Raw genomic sequence first — 11,744 nt, forward strand, 5'->3', positions numbered from 1 at the left:
TATATACATATTACGTAGGTAATATAAGTTCCCAAATCGGTACTTGTGGAGAGATATTGCTGAATTAAAAATGTTTGTACCGGAACGGAAACCAAAGAACGAAGGGGGGCCAACCCGGAGTGGTTAGCGGCGTGGCACCTGTCCTCCTTCTTCTCGGCACTTGTAACGGGAGGCCCATGTGGTGTGTTCATGAACGCGCCACACGTACACACACATTAGCACTTTAGACAGATTTCGCTAGACATTTTTTTTGCACCTGAATGTTCGTGTGTTCCGGATTCTAAGATGCTGTTAGAGGCGAAGGGAGGAGATGAAACGTTCGTGTACAAAGCGGTTGCCGGTAAGCACCTAAAGGAGGCCAGAGGAAGCTAAGCTAACACAACGTTATAGTTTAATGAACACCGACGCTATATTCGTTGATATTTATCTATGAATTAGGTTTTAAAATGTATTCAGGACTTAAGTAACAAATGTTAAACCAGTGTAGATGTTGTTTGTGTAATTATGTATCACAATGTCAGCTCATTGAGTTACTGTACATCCTGTAGTGCTTGAACGCAGCAAATGTTAGTCATTGGCTAACTATTAGCATTTGATGGCGTAAGTTAATGTATATACTGTGTTCAATTTCACACAAATGCGTGTCATTTGGTAATTTCTGGGCTATGGCATAATATTAAGACACCTGTTGGGGAGGTTCAACTTTCTGAATGATATATTAATAAAGTTATTTTATTGTTTGGATTCACTTCCCCTTTAATTTACCGTAGTTGTTTCTATTTTCCTGTCCATACACTTGATCAGTGTTGCGTAACACTCTGGGGTTGTCTGCCTCCTCTCTTTCTCTCTCCTCAGCGTCGGTCCAGGTTCAGGTGGAGCCAGTGGGTCGGTGGTTTGAGGCCTTCCTGAGGAGGAGGAACAGGAATGTGTCCGCCTCTTTCCAGGAGCTGGAGGAGGAGGAGGAGCTGTCCGAGGAGTCGGAAGATGAGGAGTTCCAGCTGGAGGAGTACCCCATGCTTCGGACGCTCGACCCCAAAGACTGGAAGGTATCGGAAAGTTTCAACCCGAAGGAGGAATCCACCCCAGTTAAGGTTTAGCAGGTGCAAACAACAGTATTAAGGGTTTGTTTTGTCTTATGTCCTTTTTTTGTCAGAATCAAGATCATTACGCTGTCCTTGGTCTTGTCCACCTGAGGTACAAAGCCACACAGAAACAGATCAAAGCTGCCCGTGAGTATGACGGTTCCTCTCTCTTCCTCTCTGATCTCTGGTTTCCTCCTGCTGTCTCTCCTTTTCTTAACACACAGAAATAAGCGTTTGTTTTGGTCTCTTTGCTCTCCATTTGCCTACAGACAAAGCGATTGTGCTGAAGCACCACCCTGACAAAAGGAAAGCTGCAGGAGAGCAGATTGTAGAGGGAGACAACGACTACTTCACCTGTATAACTAAAGGTATAAAATAGTGCTAAGGGTAATGGAGTGAAAAGTTGGGCCACAAAGGTGCAATTTTAGTGTTTTCCGCTGAAATTATGTATTTATTTGAGACTATTCACGTCTTTTCTGACACATTGTGCATGGTTTGATCCGCAGCAATAGAGATCCTGTCCGACGTGATGAAGAGGAGAGCTTTCGACAGCGTGGATCCCACCTTCGACAACGCCGTGCCTTCAAAGAGCGAAGGCAAAGAGAACTTTTTCGACGTGTTCACCCCCGTTTTCGACAGAAACGCCAGATGGTCTTCCAAAAAGCACGCTCCCAAGTTTGGAACGTCGGAGTCCACTTTTGAAGAAGTGGATAATTTTTACTCTTTTTGGTGAGTGTCTTTTTTCAGTATGTCTGGGTCTGAAAAATCTCTTTCACAAAATTACATTTCCTGAGTTAATCTGTTATTTCTACCATCAAAGGTACAACTTTGATTCATGGAGAGAATTCTCGTACTTGGACGAAGAGGAAAAAGAAAAGGCCGAATGGTAAAGCAGCACATCACAGCAGCAAAAAGCTTTTAAATCTCTGCACGCCTTTAAACTTGCCCGCTGACACGGTTTGCCTTTTTCTCCACAGTCGAGACGAGAGGAGATGGATCGAGAAACAGAATCGTGCTTCCCGAGCACAGCGGAAAAAGGAGGAGATGAACAGAATACGAACACTAGTTGGTACAGTCTTTCACAACCAACACACACGGCAACATTTTTCAAAGGCAGAATGAATGAATAGAACAATAGAGCGGAGATTAGTGGGGAGAAATCACCGGAGCGCCACACGATAAGTAGTAGAGACACCAGTTCACTCTGATGTCGAAATGATAAGAAAACACTACACACTACAACATTTTGATTTAAAAGGATCTGACTAATGTTATACAAACTTAACATGTGTGCCTTTGCCTCACACACTCTGGCACGTTTGTGTTTACACTACATGACACATCTACACTCGCCACAGGGCAGCTACAGGATTACTTAATCACGCACTCAAACGTTTGTCTCACTTCAACCGCAGATACGGCCTACAGCTGCGATCCCAGGATTAAGAGATTTAAAGAAGAGGAAAAAGCCCGGAAAGAATCTGAGAAGAAGGCAAAGGTTGAAGCCAAGAAGAGGGAGCAGGAGGAGAAGGACCGAGTAAGTGAGAAACCATGTAGGAAGTCTGAGCCGTGTTTTCCCACTCAGACAATGTTGATGTGTTTTGTTTGTCTGAAGAAGACGTCGATAAAAGACAAAGTAAATGCTCAACAGAAAGCTGTTTAATGTCCGGTGTTTGATGATGTGTGACAGGCCCGGCAGGCAGAGCTGGAGGCGGCACGTTTAGCAAAAGAGAAGGAGGAAGAGGAGGCCAAGCAGGCGGCGCAGCTGGCCAAGAAAGAGAAGGACATCCAGAAGAAGGCAATCAAGAAGGAGAGGCAGAAACTCAGGACTACATGCAAGGTAGCATGACCAGAGAAACGTCGAGTCCATACTTTTGTGTTTGCTGATGAGTGAAGTATGCCGCCGTGTAGGCAGTCGCTGCGGCCGAACACGCAGATACTCACTGCTCTTTCTGTCTCCGTGTCACAGAACTGGAATTACTTTTCTGAAAATGAGTCAGACAGTGTGAAGATGATGGAAGAAGTGGAGAAGCTCTGCGATCGCCTGGAGCTCACAAGGTAGAGTGTCGCTCGTGCCAAAGCTGAATCTCCATCTCTCTCTCTCTCTCAGGTGTTTGGTTGATAGTTTATTTGTCTTTTCCTAGTCTGCAATCCCTGAATGAACTACTGGCCTCCGGTTCCAAGGAAGACAGCAAGGTAGCAGTGGAGAAGCAGGTAAGACAACTGTGCTGTTCATATTGTTAGAGTTTGTCAATTTAGTTTCACCATTTTGGTGTGACGTGCTTCATGACTAAATGTTACACATTGCATCTCCAAGACGTTTTTGAGCGCCACATACCAGGTTTTAAGAGAATAAGCGCAGGTCGATATTTGTGTCCGTGAATCGTAACTGTTGTTCCGTCCACTAAGGTTGTGGAGGTGAACACCCAGATGCAAAAAGAGAGGGAGGCCGAGGTGCAGGCCATGCAGGCCGTCCGTAGCGCCGAGCAGGCCAGCGGGGGCGGAGGAGGTGGGGGCAAGGGCTGGAACGAGGAAGACCTCCAGCTACTCATCAAAGCCGTCAACCTGTTCCCCGCAGGAACCAACGCCAGGTAACTAATAAGACCGGCTGCATAAGAAACACACAGGGATTTATGGTGTGAATCAGATCGACCTCTAGACATGGAAGCGTCTCAAATCTGATATGAAAAAAATGTTTGCTTTGCTCACACTGTTCTCACATGGAATCAGGTTTGGTAAATTTGAGGCGGAAGTTCTGAGAAAGACGTGGAAGCCCAAAATGCCAAAAATTGGAACTGAAATGTACCAAACAAAAGTAGAAGTGGACCTGTTGAATGAAGTTGTATGTTTTGTTCTTCCAGTATTTCAGACGGTGTGTAATGACATAGTTGTACTAGTCAAAACTGTTTGAAGACAACTGTTTGTTTTTTTTAATCTTCTAGATGGGAAGTTATTGCCAACTACATGAATTTGCACTCCACCAGCGGGATGAAGAGGACAGCCAAAGACGTAATCAACAAAGCCAAGAACCTTCAACGGCTGGGTGAGCACAGGGAAAACGGACCAAAAGATCGATATGAGGTCTACTGTCGATTTACAAAGTGGAGAAATAAACCCTGCTTTGTCACATACTGATGGTTGTATTGCAGGAAATTGAAGTTTACCGCCAACAACAGGAAGCAGTTAGAATAATCTGGCTTTAGTACTGCCTCGTAAAGTTAGACCCTGCCAGAATTAGTCTTTGCATACCTGGAGAAATTGCAAACGATGAAGCAATGCATGTCTCTGATTTTGTAGTCTGTTCACTTCAGTTTAAATGACGATTGGATCTGTTTATGGTTCTCACGGTTTCTTCCACCATTGTATTTTCTCAGATCCAGTGCAGAAAGATGAGATTAACCGAAAAGCCTTTGAGAAGTTCAAGAAGGAGCATAGTGTTGTGCCACCCACCATAGACAACGCCATGCCCTCAGAGAGATTCGAAGGTAGGTGACAGCACAACAACCAGACAACTCCTATTTGAACCAGTGACACCTAGGAGAAGCATTTCAGTTTAGTGATTGGTAATGTTTCCATCTGCATTCCTTTCCTTTCATAAGTTTATTGCTCTTTATTGGTTTACTGCGTAAAAATAACACACGGGAGAAGAGACACAAGCAGAACGACAGGAATGCGTGGATAAAGTGTCATGGCAGTGTAACAGCTATAATGATCGATTCTTGCCTCAGCATCTGGAGGCGACGGTGCAGCTGCACCCTGGACCACAGAGGAGCAGAAACTCCTGGAACAGGCCCTGAAGACCTACCCGGTCAGCACACCTGAGCGCTGGGAGAAGATTGCTGCTGCTGTCCCCGGAAGAACCAAGAAAGACTGTATGAAGCGGTACAAGGTGAGACGATCGGGGCTCAGTTAAAGAACAGCTAGGTGTCATTTTTTAAAGACGCAGCACAGAGAAAGCGTAAACGCATTGCTACTCTGACACTCTTCTTCTTTCTGCTCTCCTCTGAAACAGGAGCTGGTGGAGATGGTCAAAGCCAAGAAAGCTGCACAGGAGCAAGTGACGAACAAGAACAAAAAATGACGACCACAAAAGAGTTCTGTGTTTTAACATTATTGTGCTAGTCTTTATTTTATAATAAAAATAAAAAAAATTAAAGGAGCAACAACGCCATCGTTGGTTCTTGTCTTACTGCTGCACACTGTAGTTAATCATGCCACAGACGGGCTCAGTCTTTCATCCAGAACATTCCACTGCGGAGCCTATTGTAGTCTGCCAGTTGTTCAATTGGACCTGAAAGGAGAACAAAGGGAAAATAGTGAAACTTGGAAATTATGTAGGGAAACTTGTGCCACAACTACAATTGTTTTAATGAATATGTCTGTTACCCTCCGAATTGACCACTTTCAGGGAAAATCAGCTGCTATACGCTGAACAGATCATATAAAATCTGAAACTAAGGTCAACGTACCAACTGCTGCGATGGCCGGTGCCTTGTTGTAGATGTATTTGGTACAAACGTCCTTAATGGTCTGTGCATCAATGGCCTGTAGAAGGACAGAATATTAGAAAACAAGACAAATAGTTTGCAACCACAATTCATCGAATGAGCTTTCCTCATTAACTTTGGGTTAAATGGGATGGTGCGTGTCAAGACTGAAGTATCAAATGTTGCTTCACTCACATCAATTCTGGCCTCCAGTTCGTGCAGAGGGATCCTGCGACTGTAGCACAGCATCTGTCTGCCGATGTCCTCGCAGATTGGAGTGGATCCTGGTGAAAACAAAAACTCGGTGATCTAACAAACGCAGAAAGGGCATCATGTCCACCTAGCCCGCTGTGATGCCAGCTTACCGTCCAGATGGAGGAGCATGTTGGTCTTGAGCAGATTCTTGGCCCGCGCGACCTCGCTCTCTGTCACACTCGTGCAAAGGGACATCCTGGGGCAAATGACAGGAAGTAACATTAAACCAAACATTGCCCCTTCATTTTGGACCTGAATCTTATGCAGCATTGTCCTTCCCAAATGGATGCAGCAGCTCTCACCATTCCATCTGAGTGAAGTGCATCATGTCAGCGATGGTGCCTGGCTCACACACCATGTAGAGCCCCCACAGGCCCGTATCTGTGTAGCAGGTGTTAAAGGACTGGAAGCTGTGGCACAGGTTCCCCTGACACGCCATCTGAGCCAGTTTACTGGACAGATTCTGGGTGGGAAAACGAGACGACACAATGAGAATCTACAAATCACGTTCGGGGCTCTGAACATGCAGACAGACCAGTCGACATGTGCGACACCTTCTCACACTTACCACGCCTCCACCGAACGAGCGGTCCCAATTTCCAATAAGTGTGTTGGCCACCATGAGGGGGATGGTGTCGGGGTGGGACCAGCCGACCGCCTCCACTGCAATGGCGATATGTGCCAGGGGCATCTTGTCATCACGGACACGGATCTGAAAGGAAACGGGGCACATTAAACCTCAGTCCAAGGCTTTCCTGTTCCATCCTCCATCAGACCAGCGTGGGGTCGTATCTCATATTTACGGTACCTCACTTCCTGTGAATTGGCATAAAGGAAGTGGCGGGGCCTCGCCCCTGCCAGGAAGCTTTCCAAAGTGATATTTGGCCAAATCAATGAGCTCGTGTTGTGAAACTCCTGGGGGAAAAGCAAATGACAGAATTTTTTTTTTTTTTAAACTTCTTAAACTAGGCGGACATTTCTAGCATCACACCCATTGTTTCTGTGGATGGCTGAACAGTTCTCACCTCCGGCAGCAGCCAGTACTATTCTGGGGCCTTTGTAGTGAGTGGTGATGTATTCTACCAGGTCTCCTCTGTTGATTGTCCTGCAGAAACAAACACAACCGACTTATTACATGGAAAAGAACAAACACTTACAAGGACCATTTGAATTGAACATAGTGAATGACTTCATTAACAAGAGCAAGAGGGAATAGTGAGTTATTTTTTCGACTTGAACATCTTAAAAGTATTTGCATTTGTTTTTGGATCAATTTCTTCAAAAGCAACAAATGGAACAGGGGATAATCACCAAGAACCCAAGAAGGAAAATCTTACTTGATGTTCTCTGTGGGGCCCAGGATGGTTCTCCCCAGTGCTGTGTCCTGGTACGCAGTGGCGTGGAGGTAATCAAAGACCACTTCCTGCAGATTTGTCTCCACTTCCTGCATCTCCCTCATAATGACTCCTCGCTCCCTCTCGATCTCCGTCTCGCCCAGGGTGCTGTTCTGGATGATGTCAGCCAGGATCTCTACAGCTACACACGGACAACTCATGTATCAGGTTTTGTTTGATACTAAACCCTAATTTAAAATGTTATTGGGTGGATTTAGTTCTTAGTTGTTTGCGACTCTGCGCTCACAGTCATTGCTCTATCTTCAGCGTCTCTGCCCTGTCATACCTCGAGGCAGATCCTTAGAGAAAGCTTTGGCGTAGTACACCGTCTGCTCTCTGGACGTGTAGGCGTTCAGGTGGGCGCCCATGTTCTCGATCTCCAACTCCAGGTCCAGCTGGGAGCGCTTCCTCGTGCCCTGTCAGAAGAACAAAACAAAACAAAACTTTTTGAAGTTGTATAAAAAGGAAAAGCCATTAATTTAATTATATTTGAAGAGAAATAAAAAACAATGCCATATTTTGTTTATGTGAGCAGAGATCTCAGCACTTTACCTTAAACGCCATATGCTCCAGGAAATGTGCCGTGCCGTTATTTCTCTCATTCTCATAGCGACTGCCGGCGTCTATCCAGAGGCCGACCTGGAGGAGGAAGAAGAGAAGAACATCAGACCCGAGCAAGTGACTTGTGTTGTTGTTTTCTATAAATTTTCTCTTTCTGACTATCCGTCTGTCTGTGTTTCACATACCGTACAAGTGGAAAGTCCAGAATCCTCAGAAGCAACGCGAAGTCCATTTTCCAAAGCGGTCACTTTGGTTTCAGGGACATTTAGCGCCACCTGGTGGACAGCTTGAGTAGCCAAAGGTCTGCGATGTCCCGCAGGCTGAAGGGTGACAGAAGAGTGACTACATCATGGTGACTTTGCAAAATCAGGGCTATGGAATGACATCAAGTGGTGACCTGTCATGGTTAAACTCTGCTGTATCCATCTCTTTATCGTACTTTCCTGACTAAATACGATTTTATAAACGTGTAAAACTCAACCAGTCTGAGTTAGCGGCACTTAGCTAGCCCTGTCCCTCGGTGTTACAAAACACATGCGCCGTAGTAATATTTATACAATTTGACTCGTCACCGAAACCTGTCATTGTTACCAGGATGCTCGTACAATAAATAAACGTCGGAATGAATTCTTCTTACCCTGCTGAATGAGTCTGTCTTCAGTAAATGTCTTCGTAGCAGGTGTCCTCCTGCAGACGTGAGGCGCCGAACGGACGCAGCCATATTGTTTATCTGTTGCACTGCGCAGGCGCGCAAGGTTTGTACATTACGTCACTTCGTTCCAGGAAAAAGAATACCTATTTTACTTAAATGCGACTAGAATGAATATGTATGTTTTGTTTGCACAATACATCATTTATTAATAAAAACACATGATTGGTTCTGTATATTATTTATTCCCCTCACCCAGTGAAAGAACGCTGTAGTAGTAATTTCGCTCTTATGTGACATTTATTTTGAAAGGGCTTGACACTTCGATATCGGAAGTGTAACATCAGCCTACCGCGAATTTCCCTCTGAGTGTCTCCTCCATCTCTCTCCCGCGCTGAGGGCTCCAGTTTAGCCGAGACTAAACCCAGGTTTCTACAAATACACAGTGTTTCTGTTTTAAGGGTGAGCCAAAGTCAAAGGTTTGTTATTGTTGCTCTTCCGACCTAAACCAACGCGCTAAACTTCAGCTAACATGCCGGTGACGGTAGCTACTCACCATAACGCGTTGCCCATTAAAAGTGTTTTCAACTTCGCGTTAGCTACTAAAATAACAGCCACCTGTCTTTGTGCATGCTGTGCGTTTCAGACCGGCCATGGCCAATGGAGAAGATCCGATGATCGGAGATTTGGAAGACGGAGAGCTCTCCGGATCCAGCTCGGACTCTGATATAGCCGCCGCTGCAGCAACAGCAGCGCGACCTCCGGGTTTCAGCGGCCAGTCCTTCCAGAGCCGAGCCGCAGCCCCGGTCTGCCCCGCCGCCTACCGCAGCACCGTGAGGGCGGTGGACTCCAGCGACAGCGACCCGGAGTCTTCGGAGGATGAGGGGACAGTTTGGCGACGGAAACGACAGAAAGTGTCCAACCCTCCCCCGCCGCCCGTGAGTTCCAACCGGCCAGGGTCCAACCCTACCCGCGCACCGAGCTCCATGGAAGGCCGCAAAGTCAACAACATCTGGGGCTCTGTGGTCCAGGAGCAGTGTCAGGACGCGGTAGCTGCAGAGCTGGTTATATTTGGAATGGAGGGTGAAGTTAGCATGTCTAGCAGAAATGTGGAGACTTATAACTATGTCCTCGCCCGTAAGATGATGGATAAGGAGAGAGAGATGGAGAAACAGTCCAGGGATGATGGAGAAGTGTCCATGCTGGATGCCCAGCTGGACGACTACATGAAGGGCCAGGGGCCAGAGGAGAGGGCCGGAAGTGACAAGAGAAAGAGGCCCATCAAAGAGAGACTGGGCCCCAGATCTGAGATGGACGTCAAGGGTCGATATGAGATCACAGAGGACGACCCGGAGGAGAAGGTGGCTGAGGAAATAGCATACAGGTTGCAAGAGCCTAAGAAAGAGCTGATGGAGCGCGTTGTTAACGTAATTGGGACAAAATTAGCCATAGAACTGCTGGGAGAGACCGCCACATTGGAGGAGAGCGGAGGTGTGTACACAATGGACGGCAGCAGGCGACGGACACCCGGTGGAGTTTACCTCAACCTGCTGAAGAACACGCCCAGCATCACCAAGGCTCACATCAAAAAGATCTTCCTGGATGAACACCAGCAGGATTGCAAGAGCAAGAAGGCCGCACAGAAGCGACGAAGGCACCTGGTGGCCAAGAAGATGAAGCAAGCCATCGGCACGTTGAACTTACACGAGCACGACGACGTCTCCAGGGAGACCTTTGCCAGCGACACAAATGAGGCCTTGGAGTCCCTGGAGGAGCCCGCAGAGGAGGAAGAGGAGGGACAGGAGGAAGCTGCCGTGGGCACAGAGGAGACGGCAGTGGTGTACAACGCTGCAGACCTGGAAGTCTTCTGAGGAGATATGGCTGAACTCTGACGTCTGAATGAGGACGGTTTGAACTAATATGAGAAACGTAAAAGCACTGTCTAATGTCTCCCTCCACTGAACACACCATCACAACTGGGTGCTGCTGGTTTCTCTTTAATTTGAGCAAGCACTTGTGTTAAGATAAATGATTTAGTTTGGTTAGATTGCAGTGAATCTAAACCTGTTGAGCTCAAGATTCTTATTTTCATGTTTTAAGTGCTAATTTGCTTCATGTATAAAAAGTCAATAAAGGCCCTACACAGTTTATATCAGAGGCTTAAGAAACCTAATGAAAGTTATTGAATTTATTTTGTCAATTAAAATGGTCAATTGTCTATGGGTTCATTTATATCAGCACTACAGTTTTTGTGTTTAAATGTTTATCCTGAGATTAAAATCGACTTTATCAAGCCCTGAAGTTGTGAAGCATTTTGTTACGACAGAGGCTCTATAATAACCCAATAGAATCATCCAAGTACTGGGAAATCAAATAATGAGGTTCAAAATTCTGTCATATGTTCTTGTAAATGTCCGATGTCCAATGACCCGTAAAGATGATTCAGCTTATGAAGTTATGAAAATAACAGCTCAAAGAGTCTCAAGAGTCTCAAAGACAGAACTCAGAAATGCAGCTCGATTGGAGCGTAACAAGGTTGCTACTCAGTCTGTCCACTAGATGGCACTGATGCTCTTTCTCCAAGCACACCTGATTGTTTTTTGATTTGGGAATTTTCTGCTGACATCTGGGCCTCCTGTGTATCTATGGTTGTCTTAACCCTCCATGTGTCTAGTTTACAGAGTACACACATTCTCTCTCTCTCATCTTTGTCTTACATGTAATTCTGTTTTTGTTTACTGTTCTTCATGCCTTGTTTGTACCTCTATAATTCCACTGGAGGTTCCTATTGCACACCTAGCTATTTGTTGGAATTGGAATCTCTTGGAATTGCCTCTGAATTGAGCTTTTTTCCATATAAATTAAGGTTTCCTCTGGAGATTTTCCTCATCTTCCTAGAGAGCTTTGGGCGGAGTTGGGAATTTTCCTGATGCTGTGGGTCTGTAAAATAACCAGACTGGTTGAAGCTTAGTGGAAGGCAAACAATCACAATATGATGATTGTGTGTTGGAGGGCAACTGGAAAAGTAGGACAGCATTACACAAGAAAGAACAATTTATATATAAAACAGCAATTAAGGAAACAATACTACAACATAATATGGCAACCAGCATTCCAGAGAAATAGCAAACAGCTGAATTGTGCATTTACCCAACACAACAAGAGGATGGCAGCAAAGGACTGAGTGTAACTGTGGTGATGTTGAAGTCATCTGGCTGTGGTCCAGGCTGAATGCTGTGACTTTGAGGGCATCTTGTGGCATTTCTGATCAGTGTTTTGCTGCTAGAGTGATAAATATGAATGTGTTTCTTTTATG

At 45.7% G+C, this 11,744-nt stretch overlaps 3 protein-coding genes across 4 annotated transcripts; 2 read left to right on the top strand and 1 right to left on the bottom strand.

Annotated features, from left to right (window-relative positions):
• The first annotated feature begins 131 nt into the window (after positions 1 to 131).
• Positions 132 to 5,292, top strand: dnajc2 (DnaJ (Hsp40) homolog, subfamily C, member 2). Its single transcript, XM_076150641.1, has 16 exons — positions 132 to 340; positions 856 to 1,046; positions 1,154 to 1,229; positions 1,352 to 1,450; positions 1,589 to 1,811; positions 1,903 to 1,968; positions 2,060 to 2,151; positions 2,498 to 2,619; positions 2,773 to 2,922; positions 3,052 to 3,140; positions 3,227 to 3,296; positions 3,492 to 3,673; positions 4,025 to 4,125; positions 4,457 to 4,567; positions 4,811 to 4,971; positions 5,095 to 5,292. The coding sequence occupies exons 1-16, from the start codon at positions 286 to 288 to the stop codon at positions 5,161 to 5,163; spliced, it is 1,857 nt and encodes a 618-aa protein (XP_076006756.1). The 5' UTR covers positions 132 to 285; the 3' UTR covers positions 5,164 to 5,292.
• pmpcb (peptidase, mitochondrial processing subunit beta) lies at positions 5,178 to 8,506 on the bottom strand. The gene is made up of 13 exons (XM_076150651.1): positions 8,417 to 8,506; positions 7,965 to 8,099; positions 7,771 to 7,857; positions 7,505 to 7,634; positions 7,162 to 7,360; positions 6,850 to 6,929; positions 6,633 to 6,739; positions 6,393 to 6,536; positions 6,127 to 6,287; positions 5,935 to 6,020; positions 5,765 to 5,853; positions 5,552 to 5,627; positions 5,178 to 5,373 (listed from the first exon to the last, which is right to left on the bottom strand). Exons 1-13 carry the CDS (start codon positions 8,498 to 8,500, stop codon positions 5,309 to 5,311), a joined length of 1,443 nt encoding a protein of 480 aa, XP_076006766.1. The 5' UTR covers positions 8,501 to 8,506; the 3' UTR covers positions 5,178 to 5,308.
• A 258-nt stretch (positions 8,507 to 8,764) lies between these two features.
• On the top strand, positions 8,765 to 10,721 carry phax (phosphorylated adaptor for RNA export). 2 transcript variants are annotated; one of them, XM_076154537.1, is made up of 2 exons: positions 8,765 to 8,907; positions 9,075 to 10,721. In XM_076154537.1, exon 2 carries the CDS (start codon positions 9,082 to 9,084, stop codon positions 10,297 to 10,299), a length of 1,218 nt encoding a protein of 405 aa, XP_076010652.1. In that variant the 5' UTR covers positions 8,765 to 8,907; positions 9,075 to 9,081; the 3' UTR covers positions 10,300 to 10,721. The 2 variants fall into 2 exon arrangements, with proteins under 2 accessions (XP_076010652.1, XP_076010661.1); XM_076154546.1 differs by having other exon boundaries at positions 8,765 to 8,890.
• Positions 10,722 to 11,744: the final 1,023 nt, after the last annotated feature.

Source organism: Genypterus blacodes, unplaced genomic scaffold (genome assembly GCF_046128005.1).
Source record: "Genypterus blacodes isolate CSIRO-AG114 ecotype Tasmania unplaced genomic scaffold, CSIRO-AGI_Gbla_v1 ptg000007l_1, whole genome shotgun sequence".
In the NCBI taxonomy this organism is placed as follows: domain Eukaryota; kingdom Metazoa; phylum Chordata; class Actinopteri; order Ophidiiformes; family Ophidiidae; genus Genypterus; species Genypterus blacodes.

Coding starts and splice junctions, on each gene's coding strand:
- dnajc2 (XM_076150641.1), top strand. CDS start 286: ATGCTGTTAGAGGCGAAGGGAGGAGATGAAACGTTCGTGTACAAAGCG. Junction 1,812..1,902: donor GATAATTTTTACTCTTTTTG/GTGAGTGTCTTT, acceptor CTACCATCAAAG/GTACAACTTTGATTCATGGA. Junction 2,152..2,497: donor CAGAATACGAACACTAGTTG/GTACAGTCTTTC, acceptor CTTCAACCGCAG/ATACGGCCTACAGCTGCGAT.
- pmpcb (XM_076150651.1), bottom strand. CDS start 8,500: ATGGCTGCGTCCGTTCGGCGCCTCACGTCTGCAGGAGGACACCTGCTA. Junction 7,858..7,964: donor CTGGACTTTCCACTTGTACG/GTATGTGAAACA, acceptor TTCCTCCTCCAG/GTCGGCCTCTGGATAGACGC. Junction 5,374..5,551: donor ACCGGCCATCGCAGCAGTTG/GTACGTTGACCT, acceptor TTCTCCTTTCAG/GTCCAATTGAACAACTGGCA.
- phax (XM_076154537.1), top strand. CDS start 9,082: ATGGCCAATGGAGAAGATCCGATGATCGGAGATTTGGAAGACGGAGAG.